The following is a 16,733-nucleotide window of genomic DNA, read 5'->3' as shown; positions in this document are numbered from 1 at the left end:
AGAACGTCCTATGTCCTTAAGAGGTTAAAGGGGTACTCCGCTGAAAAAGATCTTATCCACTATCCCCTTATCTCCAGCTATTGCAAAACTACAACTCTCAGCATGCCCTTCGACTGTAAATGTATGCTGAGTGTTGCAGTTTTGGTTGTGAAACAGAGTTTGTTCCCTAACTCAGTGTTTTGCAACCAGTGTGCCTCCAGCTGTTGCAAAAATACAACTCCCAGCATGCACTGAGAGACTGTACATGCTGGGAGTTCTAGTTCTTCAACAGCTGGAGGCACACTGATTGCGAAACACTGAGTTAAGTAATAAACTCTCAGTGTTGCATAACCAATGTGCCTCCAGCTGTTGCATAACTACAACTCCCAGCATGTATGGTCTGTCAGTGGTCTGTACAGGGTACATTCACACGGGCGGGGGATTTACAGCAAGTTTTCTGCAGCAAGTTTGAAAACCGGCAAATTTTCCACCGCAGCTCAAATTTCCAGCTAGAAACTCACTGTAAACCCCCTCCTGTGCGAATGTACCCTAAAAACACTACACTACACCTACACAAAATAAAAAGTAAAACACTACATATACATATACCCTTACACAGTTGTTGTCCCCCCCCCCCCCCACTCAATAAAAAATATAAAAAATTCTTGTACGGCGCTGTTTCCAAAACCGAGCCTCCAGCTGTTGAAAAACAACAACTCCCAGTATTGCCGGACAGCCACTGACTGTCAAGGCATGCTGGAAGTTTTGCAACAGCTGGAGACACCCTGTTTGGGAAACACTGCTGTACCGTATTTTTGTGGCGGATGCAAATCCCCAATTTGGGCCTCAAATGCGCATTGCGATCTCTCGCTTTGGAGCCCTGTGGTATTTCAAAGCAACATTTCAGTGCCACATATGAGGTATTTCCGTACTCGAGAGAAATTGCATTACAAATTTTGGGAGGCATTTTCTTTTTTTACCCCTTATGAAAAGGTAAAGTTTGGGTCTACACCATAATGTTTTTTTAATTTTTTACACTAACATGCTGGTGTTGCCCCATACTTTTAATTTTTACAAGCGGTAAAAGGAAACAAAGGCCCCCAAATTTGTAAGGCAATTTCTCCAGAGTACGGAAATACCCCATATGGGGGTGTAAAGTGATCTGCGGGCGCACAATATGGCTCACGGAACGTAACAAGGGGTATAGTGAGCCTTAACACCCCTCAGGTGTTTGACTAATTTTCATTAAAGTTGGATGTGAAAGTGAAAAAAAAAAGAATTTTCACTAAAATGCTGGTGTTACCCTACATTTTTCATTTTCTCAAGGGAGAATAGGAAAAAAGCCCCCCAAAATTTGTAGAACATACCCCATATGTGGATGTAAAGTGCTCTGTTGGGGAACTACAATGCTCAGAAGAGAAGGAGCGCCATTGGGCTTGTGGAGAGAGAATGTGTCCGAAATTGAAGGCCATGTGTGTTTACAAAGCCCCCATAGTGCCAGAACAGTGGACCCCGCCCACATGTGACCCCATTTTGGAAACTACATCCCCCACATAATGTATTAAGGGGTACAGTGAGCATTTAAACCCCACAGGTGTCTGACAGATTTTTGGAACAGTGCCCCGTGAAATGAAAAATTTAATTTTTCATTTGCACAGCCCACTGCTTTAAAGATATGTCAAACGACAGTGGGGTGTAAATGTTCACTGCACCCCTTATTAAATTCTGTGAGGGGTGTAGTTTCCAAATTGTGGTCACATGTGGGGGGATCCACTGTTATGGCACCACGGGGGGATTTGTAAAAGCACATGGCCCCTGTCAGGGTCCGGACTAGCGGCTGGAGGTGGATCCTCTATGCCAGAGAGGCGATGACGCGGGTCGTACTGGGGAATCGGTTCTAAGCAGTTACTGGTGTTCACCAGAGCCCGCCGCAAAGCGGGATGGACTTGCTGTGGCGGTAACTACCAGGTCGTGTTCCCCAGTAGCGACTCGACCTCTCGGGCAGCTGAGACTGGCGAGGTACACAAGGACTAGACAGAGGTGAGGTCAGACGTAGCAGAAGGTCAGGGCAGGCAGCGAGTTTCGCAGTCAGGGGCAACAGCAGGTCTGGGTACACAGGCTTGGGAACACACTATAACGCTTTCTCAGGGCACAAGGTAACAAGATTCGGCAAGGAAGGGAAGGGGAAGTGTGTAGTTATGTGTAGGGAGGTGATTGAACTAATTGGGCCAGGAACCAATTAGCGGTGCACTGGCCCTTTAAATCTTAGAACATCGGCGCACACGTGCCCTAGGGAGCGGGGCCGCACGCGCCGGGACGAGACAGCCACAGGAGGAGGGTGAGTAGAACGGGGCACGATCCGTGAACGGGTCTGACCCGCCATGCGGATCGCGTCCCCGCCGGCATGAACTCAGCAGCGCTCGCGGTCAGAGACAGAGACTGGAGCACTGCTGTTAGTATAACGCCGCGAGCGCTCCGGGGAAGCCGCGGGACCCTGAGCGCTCGGCGTTACAGCCCCTGACTTCTATTCCAACCAAATTCTCTCTCCAAAAGCTCAATGGTGCTCCTTCTCTTCTGAGCCCTGTAGTTCCCCTGCAGAGCACTTTACATCCACATATGGGGCTATTTCCATACTCAGAAGAAATGGGGTTACAAATTATGGGAGGCTTTTTCTCCTGTTACCCCTTGTGAAAATGAAACATTTGGGGTAACACCAGCATTTTTGTGAAAAAAATCTAATTTTTCATTTCCACGTCCAACTTTAACAGAAATGTGTCAAACACCTGTGGGGTGTTAAGGCTCACTGTACCCCTTGCTATGTTCCTTGAGGGGTTTAGTTTCCAAAATAGTATGCCATGTGTTTGTTTTTTGCTGTTCTGGCACCATAGTTGCTTCCTAAATGTGACATGCCCCCGAAAAATCATTTCAGCTAAATTTGCTTTCCAAAAGCCAAATGTGACTTCTCTTCTGAGCATTGTAGTTTGCCCACAGTGCACTTGACGTCAACACATCGGGTATTTCCATACTCAGAAGAGATGGGGTTACAAATTTTGGGGGGCATTTTCTCCTATAATCCCTTGTAAAAATGTAAAATTTTGGGGAAAACCATGTATTTACACATCCGACTTTAACAAAAAAGTCGTCAAACACCTGTGGTGTGTTTTTTTCGGTTCTGGCACCATAGGGGCTTCCTAAATGTGACATGTCCCCCAAAAACCATTTCAGAAAAACTCTCTACAAAATTGTTGCTCCTTCCCTCTACTATACCCGCTGAACACTTTACAAACACATATGAGGTATTTCCTTACTCGAGAGAAATTGGGTTACAAATTATAATTTTTTTTTCTCCTTTTACCCCTTGTAAAATTTCAAAAACTGGGTCTACAAGAACATGCGAGTGTAAAAAAATGAAGATTTTGAATTTTCTCCTTCACTTTGCTACTATTCCTGTGAAACACCTAAAGGGTTAATACACTTTATGAATGTCATTTTGAATAATTTGAGGGGTGCAGTTTTTATAATGGGGTCATTTATGGGGTAATTCTAATATGAAGGCCCTTCAAATCCACTTCAAACTGAATTGGTCCCTGAAAAATTCCGATTTAGAAAATTTAGTGAAAAATTGGAAAATTGCTGCTGAACTTTGAAGCCCTCTGATGTTTTCCAAAAGTAAAAACATGTCAACTTTATGATGCAAATATAAAGTAGACATATTGTATATGTCAATCAATATATAATGTATTTGGTATGTCTATTTTCCTTATAAGCAGAGACTTTCAAAGTAAAAAAGAAAATGCTAAATTTTCAAATTTTTCAGCAAATTTTGGAATTTTTCACCAAGAAATGATGCAAGTTTCAACAAAAATTTACATCGGATATAAAGTAGAATATGTCACGAAAAAATTATCTCGGAATCAGAATAAAAAGTAAAAGCATCCCAGAATTATTAATGCTTAAATTTTGCAGAAAATAAGGCATTGCTTATAGAACCCAGAGCAGTGGCAATGCTAGGGTTGGTGTCACCTGGTGCGGTAGAAAATGGTGTCACCCCATAACACCTCCCCAAGTAATTTTTGAGCCTGTTGTGACAGACGCCAGTGGTGTGACACGTTGTGGAAATCTTTTTTTCAGTATGACAATCAAATATACCAATTGCCACAGAATGTGATAATGGGACAGTGCTACAGAAGTTTATACCATTTAAAACTAAAGCTCCCAGTATGACCTTAGCAGTAGTGAGGTTATGCTGTGAGTTATAGTTTCACCCATCATAACTGTAGAAGTTACAAGTGACTCCAGCTCTGATAGGACATAGTGGGAAGAATACACAATGATTTCAGTGACTATAGCTGACGTCTTCTCTATAGTCTCTCCTTATCTAATTCAGATGGAACATACCGCCATGATGTGTTCCAGCTAAATCTTCTCTCTGCTGAACTTGACGCCCAGATGGTATTGGCTCCTCACTCATGAAAACAATAATCATTATATCCCTGCCAGACACTGTCTCCTCTGAATATAATAGTATGACACACTGTGCGCATTAATATAATACTGCCACACACTGTGCCCTCTGAATATAATACTGCTACATACTGCACTCTCTGAATAGAATACTACCACACACTGCATTCTCTGAATATAATACTGCCGTAGAGTGCACCCTCTGAATAGAATACTGAAACATATTGTGGCCCATAAAAACTATACCACCCCAGAAATTCCTTATAATATACACCATACCTCTGAAATGAAAAACACTCTGTGCCCCCACATATAAAATATAATAATGCTCTGTCCTCCCCCGCCACATAACTCACATTTAATGCCCCGTCCTGCCCCTCACATATTATGCCACCTGTCATGTTCCGCTCACATATAATGCCCCTGTCTGTTTACAAGTGTCCTACAGCATAGGAACCATGGTTTCAAGGAGATTGGAGCAAAGGCATCTAGAGGGTTAATGGAACAGAACCTCTAAACCTTCCAATACTATCTGATACCAAACAGATCTATTATCGTTCGGCCCCGTTTTGCCTTGATCAATTGTAAGACCTCTGGATTTAAAGAACACTCTGCCTAGTTCAGTTTAAGGCTAGGTTCACACTGCAGAATCTTCAGGCAGAAAGTTTCCGCCCAGAGATTCCGAGTGCAGCTAGCGCTGACTGAATCAGTCGGCGCTAGGACTGTGCGGACACTGCAGTATCCAATAGACTGCAATGTGTTCCGTGAGCATTTCTGCCTGAAGAATTAGCAACGCCATTCTTCAGGTGGAAATTTCCAAGCGGATTTTCCGTGAGTGTTACGGGAAGCTCTTTAAGTGTTAAACTTAAAGGGGTTATCCACCATAAGATGAATTTAGTATGTATCTGTCAGACAGTAATGGACATGCTTAGGAAGGATCTGCGCTTGTCTCAGAGCTAAATGGCTATTTTGTGAGATTACCATAACACTGTGGCTAGCTTTTTGTGAACTGGTATTTCCTGTTTTATTTTTATTTTTTTTACTACAAATCGCATAATTCCATTTTCCTCCCTCCCACACATCAGCCACCCCACCCATTGAAACAAAAGTGAGCTGCATCCATTCAAAAGACCTGCAGTTTTCAATCAGGGTGCCTACAGCTGTTGCATTAGTTTCAGATTGATCTCTCTCCCACCAAGCGTTCGCTCCACCCATTGAAGCAGATAGGCTCCCTGTCATCAGCTGACTAGTGAGTCAGGTCTCAGCCGCATTGCAACCTGGGAAAAATCTGAGACAACAGTCATTTTGTATGTTGTTAAAAATAAATATTGGGGTGAGTATCACAGAAGAATTGTGAGAAAACCCTCACACACAGGTACACTATATTATGAACTACACTAACTTTACAGCCCCTGTAGCATAGCCAAATAAAAAAAAATCCTGGAATACCCCTTTAATTGTACTAAATATCAAGACTTTTAACCCCTTGGGGACCGAGCCCATTTTTGCCTTAAGGACACAGCCCTTTTTTGCAATTCTGACCACTGCCACTTTAAGTATTAATAACTCTGGGATTCAAGTAAACTTGAAAATTGGAATTTTTAAGGGACCAGTTCAGTTTTAAAGTGAATTTGAGGGTCTTTATGTTAGAAATACCCCATAATGGACCACATTATGAAAACTGCACCCCTCAATGTATTCAAAATGACAGTCAGAAAGTTTGTTAACCCTAGTTGTTTCACAGGAATAGCAGCTGAGTGGAGGCGAAAATTAAAAATCTTAATTTTTTTACACTAACATGTTCTTGTAGACCCATATTTTTTACTTTTACAAGGGGTAAAAGGAGAAAAAGCCCCCCAAAATTTGTAACCTAATTTCTCTCGAGTAAGGAAATACCTCATATGTGGATGTAAAGTGCTTTGTGGGTGCACTAGAGGGCTCAGAAGGGAAGGAGCAACATTGGGCTTTTGGAGAGCGAATTTTGCTGAAATGGTTTTAGGGGGGCATGTCTCATTTAGGAAGTCCCCATGGTGCCAGAACAGTGAAAAACACCCCAAATGGCATACTAATTGGGAAACTACACCCCTCAAGGAATGTAACAAGGGGTCCAGTGAGTCTTAACACCCCAGAGGTGTTTGACGACTTTGCGTTGAATTTGGACGTGAGAATTAAAAAAAAATTTTTACTAAAATGCTGAGGTTACCCCAAATGTTTCATTTTCACAAGGAGTAATAGGTGAAAATGTCCCCAGAAATTTGAAACACCATTTCCCTCGAGTAAGGATATATATCATATGTAGATGTAAAGTGCTCTGCGGGTGCACTAGAGGATTCAGAAGGGAAGGAGCGACATTGGGCTTTTGAAAAGTGAATTTTGCTGAAATGGTTTTTGGGGGGCATATCACATTTAGGAAGCCCCCATGCAGGGCCGCCATCAGGGGGGTACAACCCATACACTTGTATGGGGCCTGGAGCTTCAGGGGGACCCGGACGTCCCTGTACCTTTTTTTTTTTCCGGCTTGTCAGTGAGTGACTGCGACTGTCACTCACTGACCCCTGGCTGGGTGCCCGCCAGAACTATAACCGGGCCTCATAGTCCGGGGGGGCCGGCAGGACTATGGCCCGCTCTTTATAGGGCGCGGGCCCTTTAAGAAGTACAGATGGCGGACAGGCCAGGTGCTGATGGGAGTCGACGTGCCCCGCGCAGGCACGCACGTCTTCTCCAGTCACCTGACCTGTCCCAGCGCGATCTCCAGTCCAGCAGCATCCTCCCGACGGATCTTCCCCTTGCAGTGACACAGCGACTGGAGCAGCAGCTACACCCATCCCCGGCAGGGTAAGTGAACGGGCGGAGGCGGGCGCGGGGGGGGGGGTGTTGTTTGCAGATGACAATGGTGATGAGAGGTGCAGGGGAAGAGGTGCTTGGGGTGTTATAGGGGTGATGAGAGGTGCATGGGGAGGTTATGGGGGTGATGAGAGGGGGTGTTATGGGGGTGATGAGAGGGGGGGTTATGGGGGTGATGAGAGGTACAGGAGGGGGGGTTATGGGGGTGATGAGAGGCGGGGTTATGGGGGTGATGGGGGATATGGGGGTGATGAGAGGTGCAGGAGGGGGTTATGGGAGTGATGAGAGGGGGATTATGGGGGTGATGAGAGGTGCAGGAGGGGGGGTTATGGGGGTGATGAGAGGGGGGTGATGGGGGGATATGGGGGTGATGAGAGGTGCAGAGGGGGGTTATGGGGGTGATGAGAGGGGGGGTTATGGGGGTGATGAGAGGAGGGTTACGGGGTAGATGAGGGGGGTTATGGGGTGATGAGAGATGCAGGGGGGTTATGGGGGTGATGAGAGGGGGGTTATGGGGTGAAGAGAGGGGGGTTATGGGGGTGAAGAGAGGTGCAGGAGGGGGGTTATGGGGGTGATGAGATGGGGGTTTATGGGGGTAATGGGGGGATATGGGGGTGATGAGAGGTACAGAGGGGGGTTATGGGGGGTGATGAGAGGGGGGGTTATGGGGTGATGAGAGATGCAGGGGGATTATGGGGGTGATGAGAGGGGGGGTTATGGGGGTGATGAGAGGGGGGGTAATGGGGGTGATGAGAGGTGCAGGGGGTGTTATGGGGGTGATGAGAGGTGCAGGGGGTGTTATGGGGGTGATGAGAGGGGGGGTTATGGGGGTGATGAGAGGTGCAGGAGGTGTTAAGGGGGTGAAGAGAGGTGCAGGGGGGTGTTATGGGTGTGGTGAGAGATGCAGTAATGATGAGGAGAGGTGCGGGGGGGTTATAGTAGTGATGAGGAGAGGTGCGGGGGGGTTATAGTAGTGATGAGGAGGGGTGCAGGGGGGTTATAGTAGTGATGAGGAGAGGTGCGGGGGGGTTATAGTAGTGATGAGGAGAGGGGGGGTTATAGTAGTGATGAGGAGAGGTTTGGCGGGGGTTATGGGGGTGATGAGGAATGATGAGAACACAGAGAATAAGAGGTATTATATTTAGTGGGTATAGTGTGTGTGGCAGGATTATATTTAGTGGGTACAGTGTATAGCAGTATTATATTCAGGGTACAGTGTGTGGCAGTATTATATTCAGGGTACAGTGTAGAGCAGTATTATATTCAGGGTACGGTGTGGCAGGATTATATTTAGTGGGCACAGTGTATAGCAGTATTATATTCAGGGTACAGTGTGTGGCAGGATTATATTTAGTGGGTACAATGTATAGCAGCATTATATTCAGGGTACGGTGTGTGGCAGGATTATATTTAGTGGGCCCAGTGTATAGCAGTATTATATTCAGGGTACAGTGTGTGGCAGTATTATATTCAGGGTACAGTGTATGGCAGTATTATATTCAGGGTACAGTGTATGGCAGTATTATATTCAGGGTACAGTGTGTGGCAGTGTTATATTCAGGGTACAGTGTGTGGCAGTATTATATTCAGGTTACAGTGTGTGGCAGGATTATATTTAGTGGGTACAGTGTATAGCAGTATTATATTCAGAGTAAAGTGTGGGGCAGTATTTTATTTAGGGTACAGTGTGGGGCAGTATTATATTCAGGGTACAGTGTATGGCAGTATTATATTCAGGGTACAGTGTGGGGCAGTATTATATTCAGGGTACAGTGTGGGACAGTATTATATTCAGGGTACAGTGTGGGGCAGTATTATATTCAGGGTACAGTGTGGGGCAGCATTATATTCAGGTTACTGTGTGTGGCAGGATTATATTCAGGGTGCAGTGTGTGGCAGGATTATATTTAGTGGGTACAGTGTATTGCAGTATTATATTCAGGGTACAGTGTGTGGCAGTATTATATTTAGTGGGTACAGTGTACGGCAGTATTATATTTAGTGGGTACAGTGTGGGACAGTATTTTACATAGGGTACAGTGTGTGGCAGGATTATATTTAGTGAGTACAGTGTATAGCAGTATTATATTCAGGGTACAGTGTGTGGCAGTATTATATTTAGTGGGTATAGTGTATAGCAGTATTATATTCAGTGCACAATGTGTGGCAGTATTATATTCAGGGTACAGTGTGGGGCATGATTATATTCAGTGGATACAGTGTGGGGCAGCATTATATTCAGGGTACAGTGTGTGACAGTATTATATTCAGGGTAGAGTGTGGGGCAGGATTATATTCAGTGGATACAGTGTGGGGCAGCATTATATTCAGGGTACAGTGTGTGGCAGTATTTTATTTAGGGTACAGTGTATAGCAGTATTATATTCAGGGTACAGTGTGGGGCAGTATTTTATTTAGGGTACACTCTCTGGCAAGGTTATAATGATTACTTTCTTCATGCAGAGGATGAGGATCTGCTGACATAGTGAGGAGCCAATGATTTCTGGATGTCAGACTCTGCAGAGAAGATGGAGCTGGAGGAAGACCTGGTCTCTGGACCAGATGAAGAAGAAAAGATAACAGAGTAGATATCACTCAAGTCAGAAGACATCACTCAGGTCACTGATAACATTGTGTATTCTCATGACTGTCCCATCAGAGCTGTAGTCACTTGTAAATTCTGCAGTGATGATGGGTAAAACTGTGTCCAATCTGTGTCTCTCCAGCTGTTACAAAACTACAACTCCCATTGCCAGAGGCTCTCCAGACATGATGGGAGTTTTAGCTTTCCAACAGATGGAGAAACACTTCAACCGAGGTAATCGGTGGTGGTCTCAGCAGTCAGACCCCCACCAAAAAATAGGCTGCTTATGCAAAAATTCCCGGGCCTTGGAGGGGGGGGGGGGGGGGGGGAATGAGGTAATTTTTTGCATCAGGGCTCTGTGGTCTCTAGCATTGGGGCCCCTTTGTTAATAGCTGCTTCCATATAGTTTGGGTAGGCACCTCTGTTAAAGGAGTAGTCTGGTGAAAAACAACTTTTCCTCTATCCAAGGATAGGGGATAAGTTATATCCAGAAGATAGAATAAAATTGGGGGCAGGCCACGGGTGGGGGGGGGGGGGGCAGGCCACGGGTGGGGGGGGGGGGGGGCAGGCCTTGAGCTGTGTAAGGGGCCCCGAAATTTCTGATGGCAGCCCTGCCCCCATGGTACCAGAACAGTGAAAAACACTCCACATGGCACACTATTTGGGAAACTACACCCCTCAAGGAACGTAACAAGCGGTACAGATCTTTGTGACGTTTGACAGATCTTTGGAACAGTGGGCTGTGCAAATGAAAAATTACATTCTTCATTTTCATGGACCACTGTTCCAAAAATCTGTCAGACATTTGTGGGGGTGTTAAGGCTCACTATACCCCTTGTTTTCTTCAGTGAGGGGTGTAGTTTCCAAAATGAGGTCACATGTGGGTATTTATTTATTTAGCATTTATGTCAGAACTAGAGATGAGCGAACTTACAGTAAATTCGATTTGGCACGAACTTCTCGGCTCGGCAGTTGATGACTTTTCCTGCATAAATGAGTTCAGCTTACAAGTGCTCCGGTGGGCTGGAAAAGGTGGATACAGTCCTAGGAAAGAGTCTCCTAGGACTGTATCCACCTTTTCCAGCCCACGGGAGCACCTGAAAGCTGAACTCATTTATGCAGGAAAAGTCATCAAGTGCCGAGCCGAGAAGTTCGTGACAAATCGAATTTACTGTAAGTTCGCTCATCTCTAGTCAGAACTGCTGTAACCAGCAGCCACCCCTGTGCAAATCACCAGTCTAGGCCTCAAATGTACATAGTGCGCTCTCACTCCTGAGCCTTGTTGTGTGCCCGCAGAGCACTTTACATCCCCATATATAGTATTTCCGTACTCAGAAGAAATTGTGTTACAAATTTTGGGGTTTTTTATTTCCTTTTACCTTTTATGAAAATGAAAAGAATGGGGCAACACCAGAATGTTAGAGTAAAAAAAATTTTTTTTACACTAACATGATGGTGTAGACCCCAACTTTACCTTTTTAAAAGGGATAAAAGGAGAAAAAGCCACCTACATTTTGTAGCGCAATTCCTCCCGAGTTCGGAGATACCCCATGTGTGGCCCTAAACTGTTGCCTTGAAATACCACAGGGCTCCGAAGTGAGAGAGCGCCATGCGTATTTGAGGCTTAAATTAGGAATTTTTATAGGGGTGTACCTGGATGCAAGCGTCACACTTGCCTCTGTGGTAACCTTGGGGGATAAAGCCTTGTGGGGTGTAGGGTAGTTAGGGTGTTGCTGTTCAGAATAATAAAGGGCGCTGTTAACCCTTGTCACTCGTGACGCCAGGGTGAGGGTTAAATACGGTAATCTTGATAGGCCTATTGCCACCCTTCCCCAGAGGTGATGCAGAAATGAGGATTGTCCACAACCACTGTCAACTGAAAACTTGCAGGAACGTTTACTGAAGAATTTCTGTTCATGCAGCAATAGTAACAGTCCAGATAACAGAGTCTCTATAGATATAGCTTAGCAGCGATTGACAGTTGGTTGGGATCAGATAAGCTCAATTTAGCTTCTCAGAGATTTTGTAGCATAGATCCGCTGGATTTGAGCGTGCGTTTAGGTCCAGTGATCTTGCGGTGAGTAGCGGGGAATTGCTTAGTATTTCGGCTATGTTAGAGGCCGAGGCCGCAAGGCTTTGGCCTAGTAAATTGTCTTGTAAGCTGCAGAGGTCCTACCTCTTCCAGAATCAGCAACCCAAGAGACGGATCAAGATGGCGCAGCTCCCTTATATGGGCAGGGGCTGGCCGTTTTGGATTGGTCCATAACAACTGTCACTCACTGTTACAGTGCATTGTGGGTGAACACATCATGAGAACCACCAACGGTCCTTTAGCAAAACCATAGAGTTCTGAAGCTAATCACATGACCCGCAGCTCCTGCTACGCTGAACAGGTAGGCATTTGAATTTATACATATTTATACTTATATTTATGTGAAATCCTATACAAATATGAACTAACTAAAGGGTGACAAGGGGATAACTACAGAAGAGGAACCCCGACGTTTCTAGGGACTCTGACTATGGGGACCTCTACAAAGGTACAGTATGAAATACGGTACCGGGACACCACACCTCCTCCACCAAAAATACTGTACCTCAGTTTTCCCCAAACAGGGTGCCTCCAGCTGTTGCAAAACTCCGAACATGCCCGGACAGTCAATGGCTGTCCGGCAATACTGGGAGTTGTTATTCTGCAACAGCTGGAGGCTCCGTTTTGGAAAACCTGACGTACAAGACGTTTTAAATTTTTATTGGGGGAGGGGGGGCAGCGACAGTGTAAGGGGGTGTATATGTAGTGTTTTACTCTTTATTTAGGGTTAGTGTAGCGTAGTGTTTTTAGGGTACATAAAGGTTTACAGTGTGTTTCCCGATGCAGTGGAAAATTTGCCACATTTCAAACTTGAAGCGGGAAACTTGCTGTAAACCCCCGCCCGTGGGAATGTACCCTGTACATTCACATTGGGGGGACAAAACTACAACTCCCAGCTTGCACTGGCAGACCATGCATGCTGGGAGTTGTAGTTATACAACAGCTGGAGGCACACTGGTTGGGATTGGGAAACACTGAGTTAGGTAACAGACTACTGCAATGTTTCCGCACCAATGTCATATGCCTCCAGCGTTTGCAAAACTACAACTCCCAGCATGCATGGTCTGTCAGGGCTGATGTATTTTTGCTACTTTTTGGAGGTGTTTGCTTAAAATTTTTTGACTTTTTTAAAAAGACTCAGTTGATTCATTACTACTGCAAAAGACAAACCTTAACAGCTGGTCTGTACACACTTAAAAAGTTAAGCCTGAGATACTGTGAAGCACCAACTGTGAGACAAATATACACAAAAACAGCTCTAAAGACAATGATGAACCCCCCGCTATGTCCTGCAGTTTCTCCAAAGCCATAGGAAGATATAAGGCATTGTGCTAGGGATTTTGATGCTGGGTACTGAATGTAGCTGAAGGGGCAGAGCAGAGTAGCCACATTGCTATATGAAATGCTCTCAATAATGCATTTGGATATTTCAGTTATTTACAATTTACTGTACATCATTGTAATGTCCACTACAGATATAAGCCTCATAACTGTTATCACCTCTTTTGTATGCTGCATTGCACTCTATAAACTTTAATAAAGTCCCTCAGGCTGATCTGTTGCAGACAGGCAGCCTTTTACAGATAAGAAGCATTGTTGATTTCTTGTGTGTCAGCGGCTTAATGTCCAACGCAGCAGTGAAGATGACTTTTATGAGGCTGCTGGTGAATATGACAAAATAAAGCTCAATGATAGACATCTTCAAAGTTTGGGATGCCTCCTTGGCAATGAAATGCACAAAGCTCCGTTTGCCAACATAAATATTTTATGATTCTGAAGAGGCAACTATATGGACTTGGCATTTATTAACAACCAGGTATTTATGCTGGCATATACCATCTTGGCCTTCTACCTTTCTACCAGCCCAGTTATAGTTTAACCGTGCGTCTGCATTGCAGTATATATAGTTTTGAGTCAGCCTATGATAACATACTTAATACATTCTCACTAGAACAATGAAAGTCCCAGGCGGTCTTATTCTGTGTATGCTGTATAGTGCCAGAACAGCTTCTGTATGATGAAACTGCAGTTTTGGCTACCTGTAAGCCTTCATGTGGGGCATAAGTCTGCATACTGGCAAAATAGTAAGTAGGTTTAAATTGGTTCAGTGGATGAAATTTAGCCCACTAGTATTCATGTTGGCCATGTTTTTGAGTCCCGCAAAAAAAACTAATATGGTTGGAAATGGACTAAAAAAAAGTAGTCACTGGTAGACTATTTGGTCCATTAACCTCAATGGACATAGGAAGGGCATGCTGTGGTATACACCAACATACTGTTCTGCCAGCAGGCTGACATCTCTACCTAGAGTAGATTAGCTAGTAGATGTGTATGCAGCCTTACCCATTTTAATATTTCCATGCTGTAAAGTGTCTAAAAGGCCTGAAATGATTAACAATGGGGCCAAGGACTTAAGTTTTTTCTTATGGAGGAACTAGAAACACATGAGGCTTGGTCTTGAGTAACAAGAGGTGGACTAAACCCTGATATTTGACAAACTTGTACATCATGGGGTTGGGAAGGAAGTATGGCATGGACTCAGGAGCTAAGTGTGCACCATATATAGTGGGTGCAGGCAGTTTACTACAGCTGACACCTGCCATCAGAGGCCAGAGTAAGAAAAAACGCTGATAGCATTCACAAGTGATTGGGGGGGCTCCTCCACACATTCAGTGTGGTACCAAGCAGTTAGGAATGTTTATTGTCTAGTTAATGTATATGTCAGCTTGTGTCCAAGGGAAAATTTTACTTTTCCTGTTAGCATGGTGCACTTAGTGTTCTGGATAAGATTTAGTCCATCAAAAAATTGTATTGTGTGTAAAGCCTGTGTTTAGCCAATGGTTTTACACATTGGCAGGTGTCCATGTGTCAATATAATTGCATGGATAGCAAAGTATAGTGATTTTTTTTTTTCAATTAAAGGGGTTATCCACCATAAGGTGATTTTAGTACATACCTGGCAGACAGTAATGGACATGTTTAGGAAGGATTTGTGCTTGTCTATGTTGTGAGATTACCATAACACTGTGGCTAGCTGTTTGTGAACTGGTATTTCCTGTTTGACTTTTTTTTCTTTGACTACAATTTCCACAATTCCATTTTCCTCCCTCCCACACATCAGCCACCCCACCCATTTAAACATAAATGAGCAGCATCCATTCAAAGACCTCTGGTTTTCAATCAGCAGCTGTTGCATTAGTTGCAGTTTGATCTCTCTCCCACCAAGCGATCGATCTACCCATTGAAGCAGACAGGCTCCCTGTCATCAGCTGACTAGTGAGTCAGGTCTCAGGCGCATTGCAAGCTGGGAAAAATCTGAGACAACAGTCATTTTGTATGCTGTTAAAAATAAATATTGGAGTGAAAATCACAGAAGAATGGTGAGAAAACTGCAAAACAGTCAAGAGTCGGAGAACAGCTGGAGGCACACAAACTAACAAGAGATACACTAAGACACACACAGACAAATCGTAGCCAAAACTAGCCAAGGTCGGTACAGGAGAAAGGGGAGTAACAATGCAAATACCAGAAGAGAAGTCAAGAACAAAGCCAAAAGATCAGAGAGGGAAATTCATCAAGACATGTGCTGAGGAAAAGTTGACCAGTTGCTCATAACAACCAATCAGATTGCTTCTTTCATTTTTGAAAAGGCCTCTGATTAGTTGCTATGGGCAACTGGTCAACTTTTCTTCAGCACAGGTCTTGATGAATCTCCTCCAGAGTACCACAATAGACAATAGAAATACAGGGAGTGCTAGCTTCAGTCAACAGGTAACTTTCACAAGCAAAGCACAAGTGAAAGGGACTTCCTTATAAATGACAGTGTAGATGAAAGGAGAATCCTGATTGATTGAAGAAACCAGAGTACAGATCGGCTGGAAAGAAATTCCAACCACACCCAAGCAGCTTAGGTTGTTGTCCCAGTAACCAACATAAACAACAGAGATAACCAGAATTAACCCTACGGGTGCGAACAGAACCAGTAATTACACCTGCACTAGTTTAGTCAGTGTTATTATATATCAGATTTTGTTCAAGGGACAAACTCTTTCTAGTAGCACCTGTTTTACATCAAATGTAGTGCCACCAAACATTGAATAGTATTCCTAAAGCACCATTATACTTCAACCTGTCTCCAAGTGACAATTTAAGCCCTGTTTCTGAACTTTTTAAACATTATACTTTAGCCTTGATCCAAATGACAGTGTAAATCCTGTTACCTATAGAAACACAAAGGCATTGTTTTCTGTAAAATTGGTAAATGGCACCAAACATTGTTGTATACTTTAGTGTCAAGAAAGCATTTATAAAGCACCATTATACTTTATTCATTCTTCAAGTCATGACTTGAGCTAAATTAATTGATCATTTTCCAACTTGTAATGTCAGCAAAACATATTATATTCTCCTTTTACATATAGACTCTTTCCAAATAACAATGTAAGTCTTGTTGTAGATGATTTTTTGCCATTAAATTGTTAAATACCAACAAAAATTGTTGTATTGATTTGTGTCAATCATCTAAACAGTGCCTTTATACTTCAGTAGGATAGCGTGTGCACATTTCAACTATTCTTATATGGCCAGGAATTCCCTCCTGAACTTGCAGTGACAGAACCATCTCCCATATTGCAATCTGCTGGACCACCTTACATTTGCTGGATAGTCTGTGTGAGTGGTCAATGATTACATTATGCAAAAAAACACCAAATCAGAAGAGATGTAGACAGATGGGATGCCTCCTGAATCAGCTTATGGAGAGGTCAGCTG

General features: G+C 44.0%; 1 protein-coding gene across 3 annotated transcripts in view; it reads left to right on the top strand.

Moving 5' to 3' along the window:
* Positions 1-16,733, top strand: part of GRIN3B (glutamate ionotropic receptor NMDA type subunit 3B) — a 101,654-nt gene that overhangs the window by 34,318 nt on the left and 50,603 nt on the right. Inside the window, exons 1-2 of one of the 3 annotated variants that reach the window (XM_056517725.1) lie at positions 9,839-9,905; positions 12,160-12,264. The exons of the other annotated variants lie outside the window; for them this stretch is intronic. Coding sequence (XP_056373700.1) covers positions 12,235-12,264 — 30 coding nt within the window. The 5' untranslated portion in view covers positions 9,839-9,905; positions 12,160-12,234. Of the gene's footprint in view, positions 1-9,838; positions 9,906-12,159; positions 12,265-16,733 lie in introns of those variants that run through there. 3 annotated transcript variants of the gene reach the window in all.

Source organism: Hyla sarda, chromosome 1 (assembly GCF_029499605.1).
Source record: "Hyla sarda isolate aHylSar1 chromosome 1, aHylSar1.hap1, whole genome shotgun sequence".
NCBI lineage: Eukaryota > Metazoa > Chordata > Amphibia > Anura > Hylidae > Hyla > Hyla sarda.
This window is presented reverse-complemented; position numbering and strand designations above follow the sequence as displayed.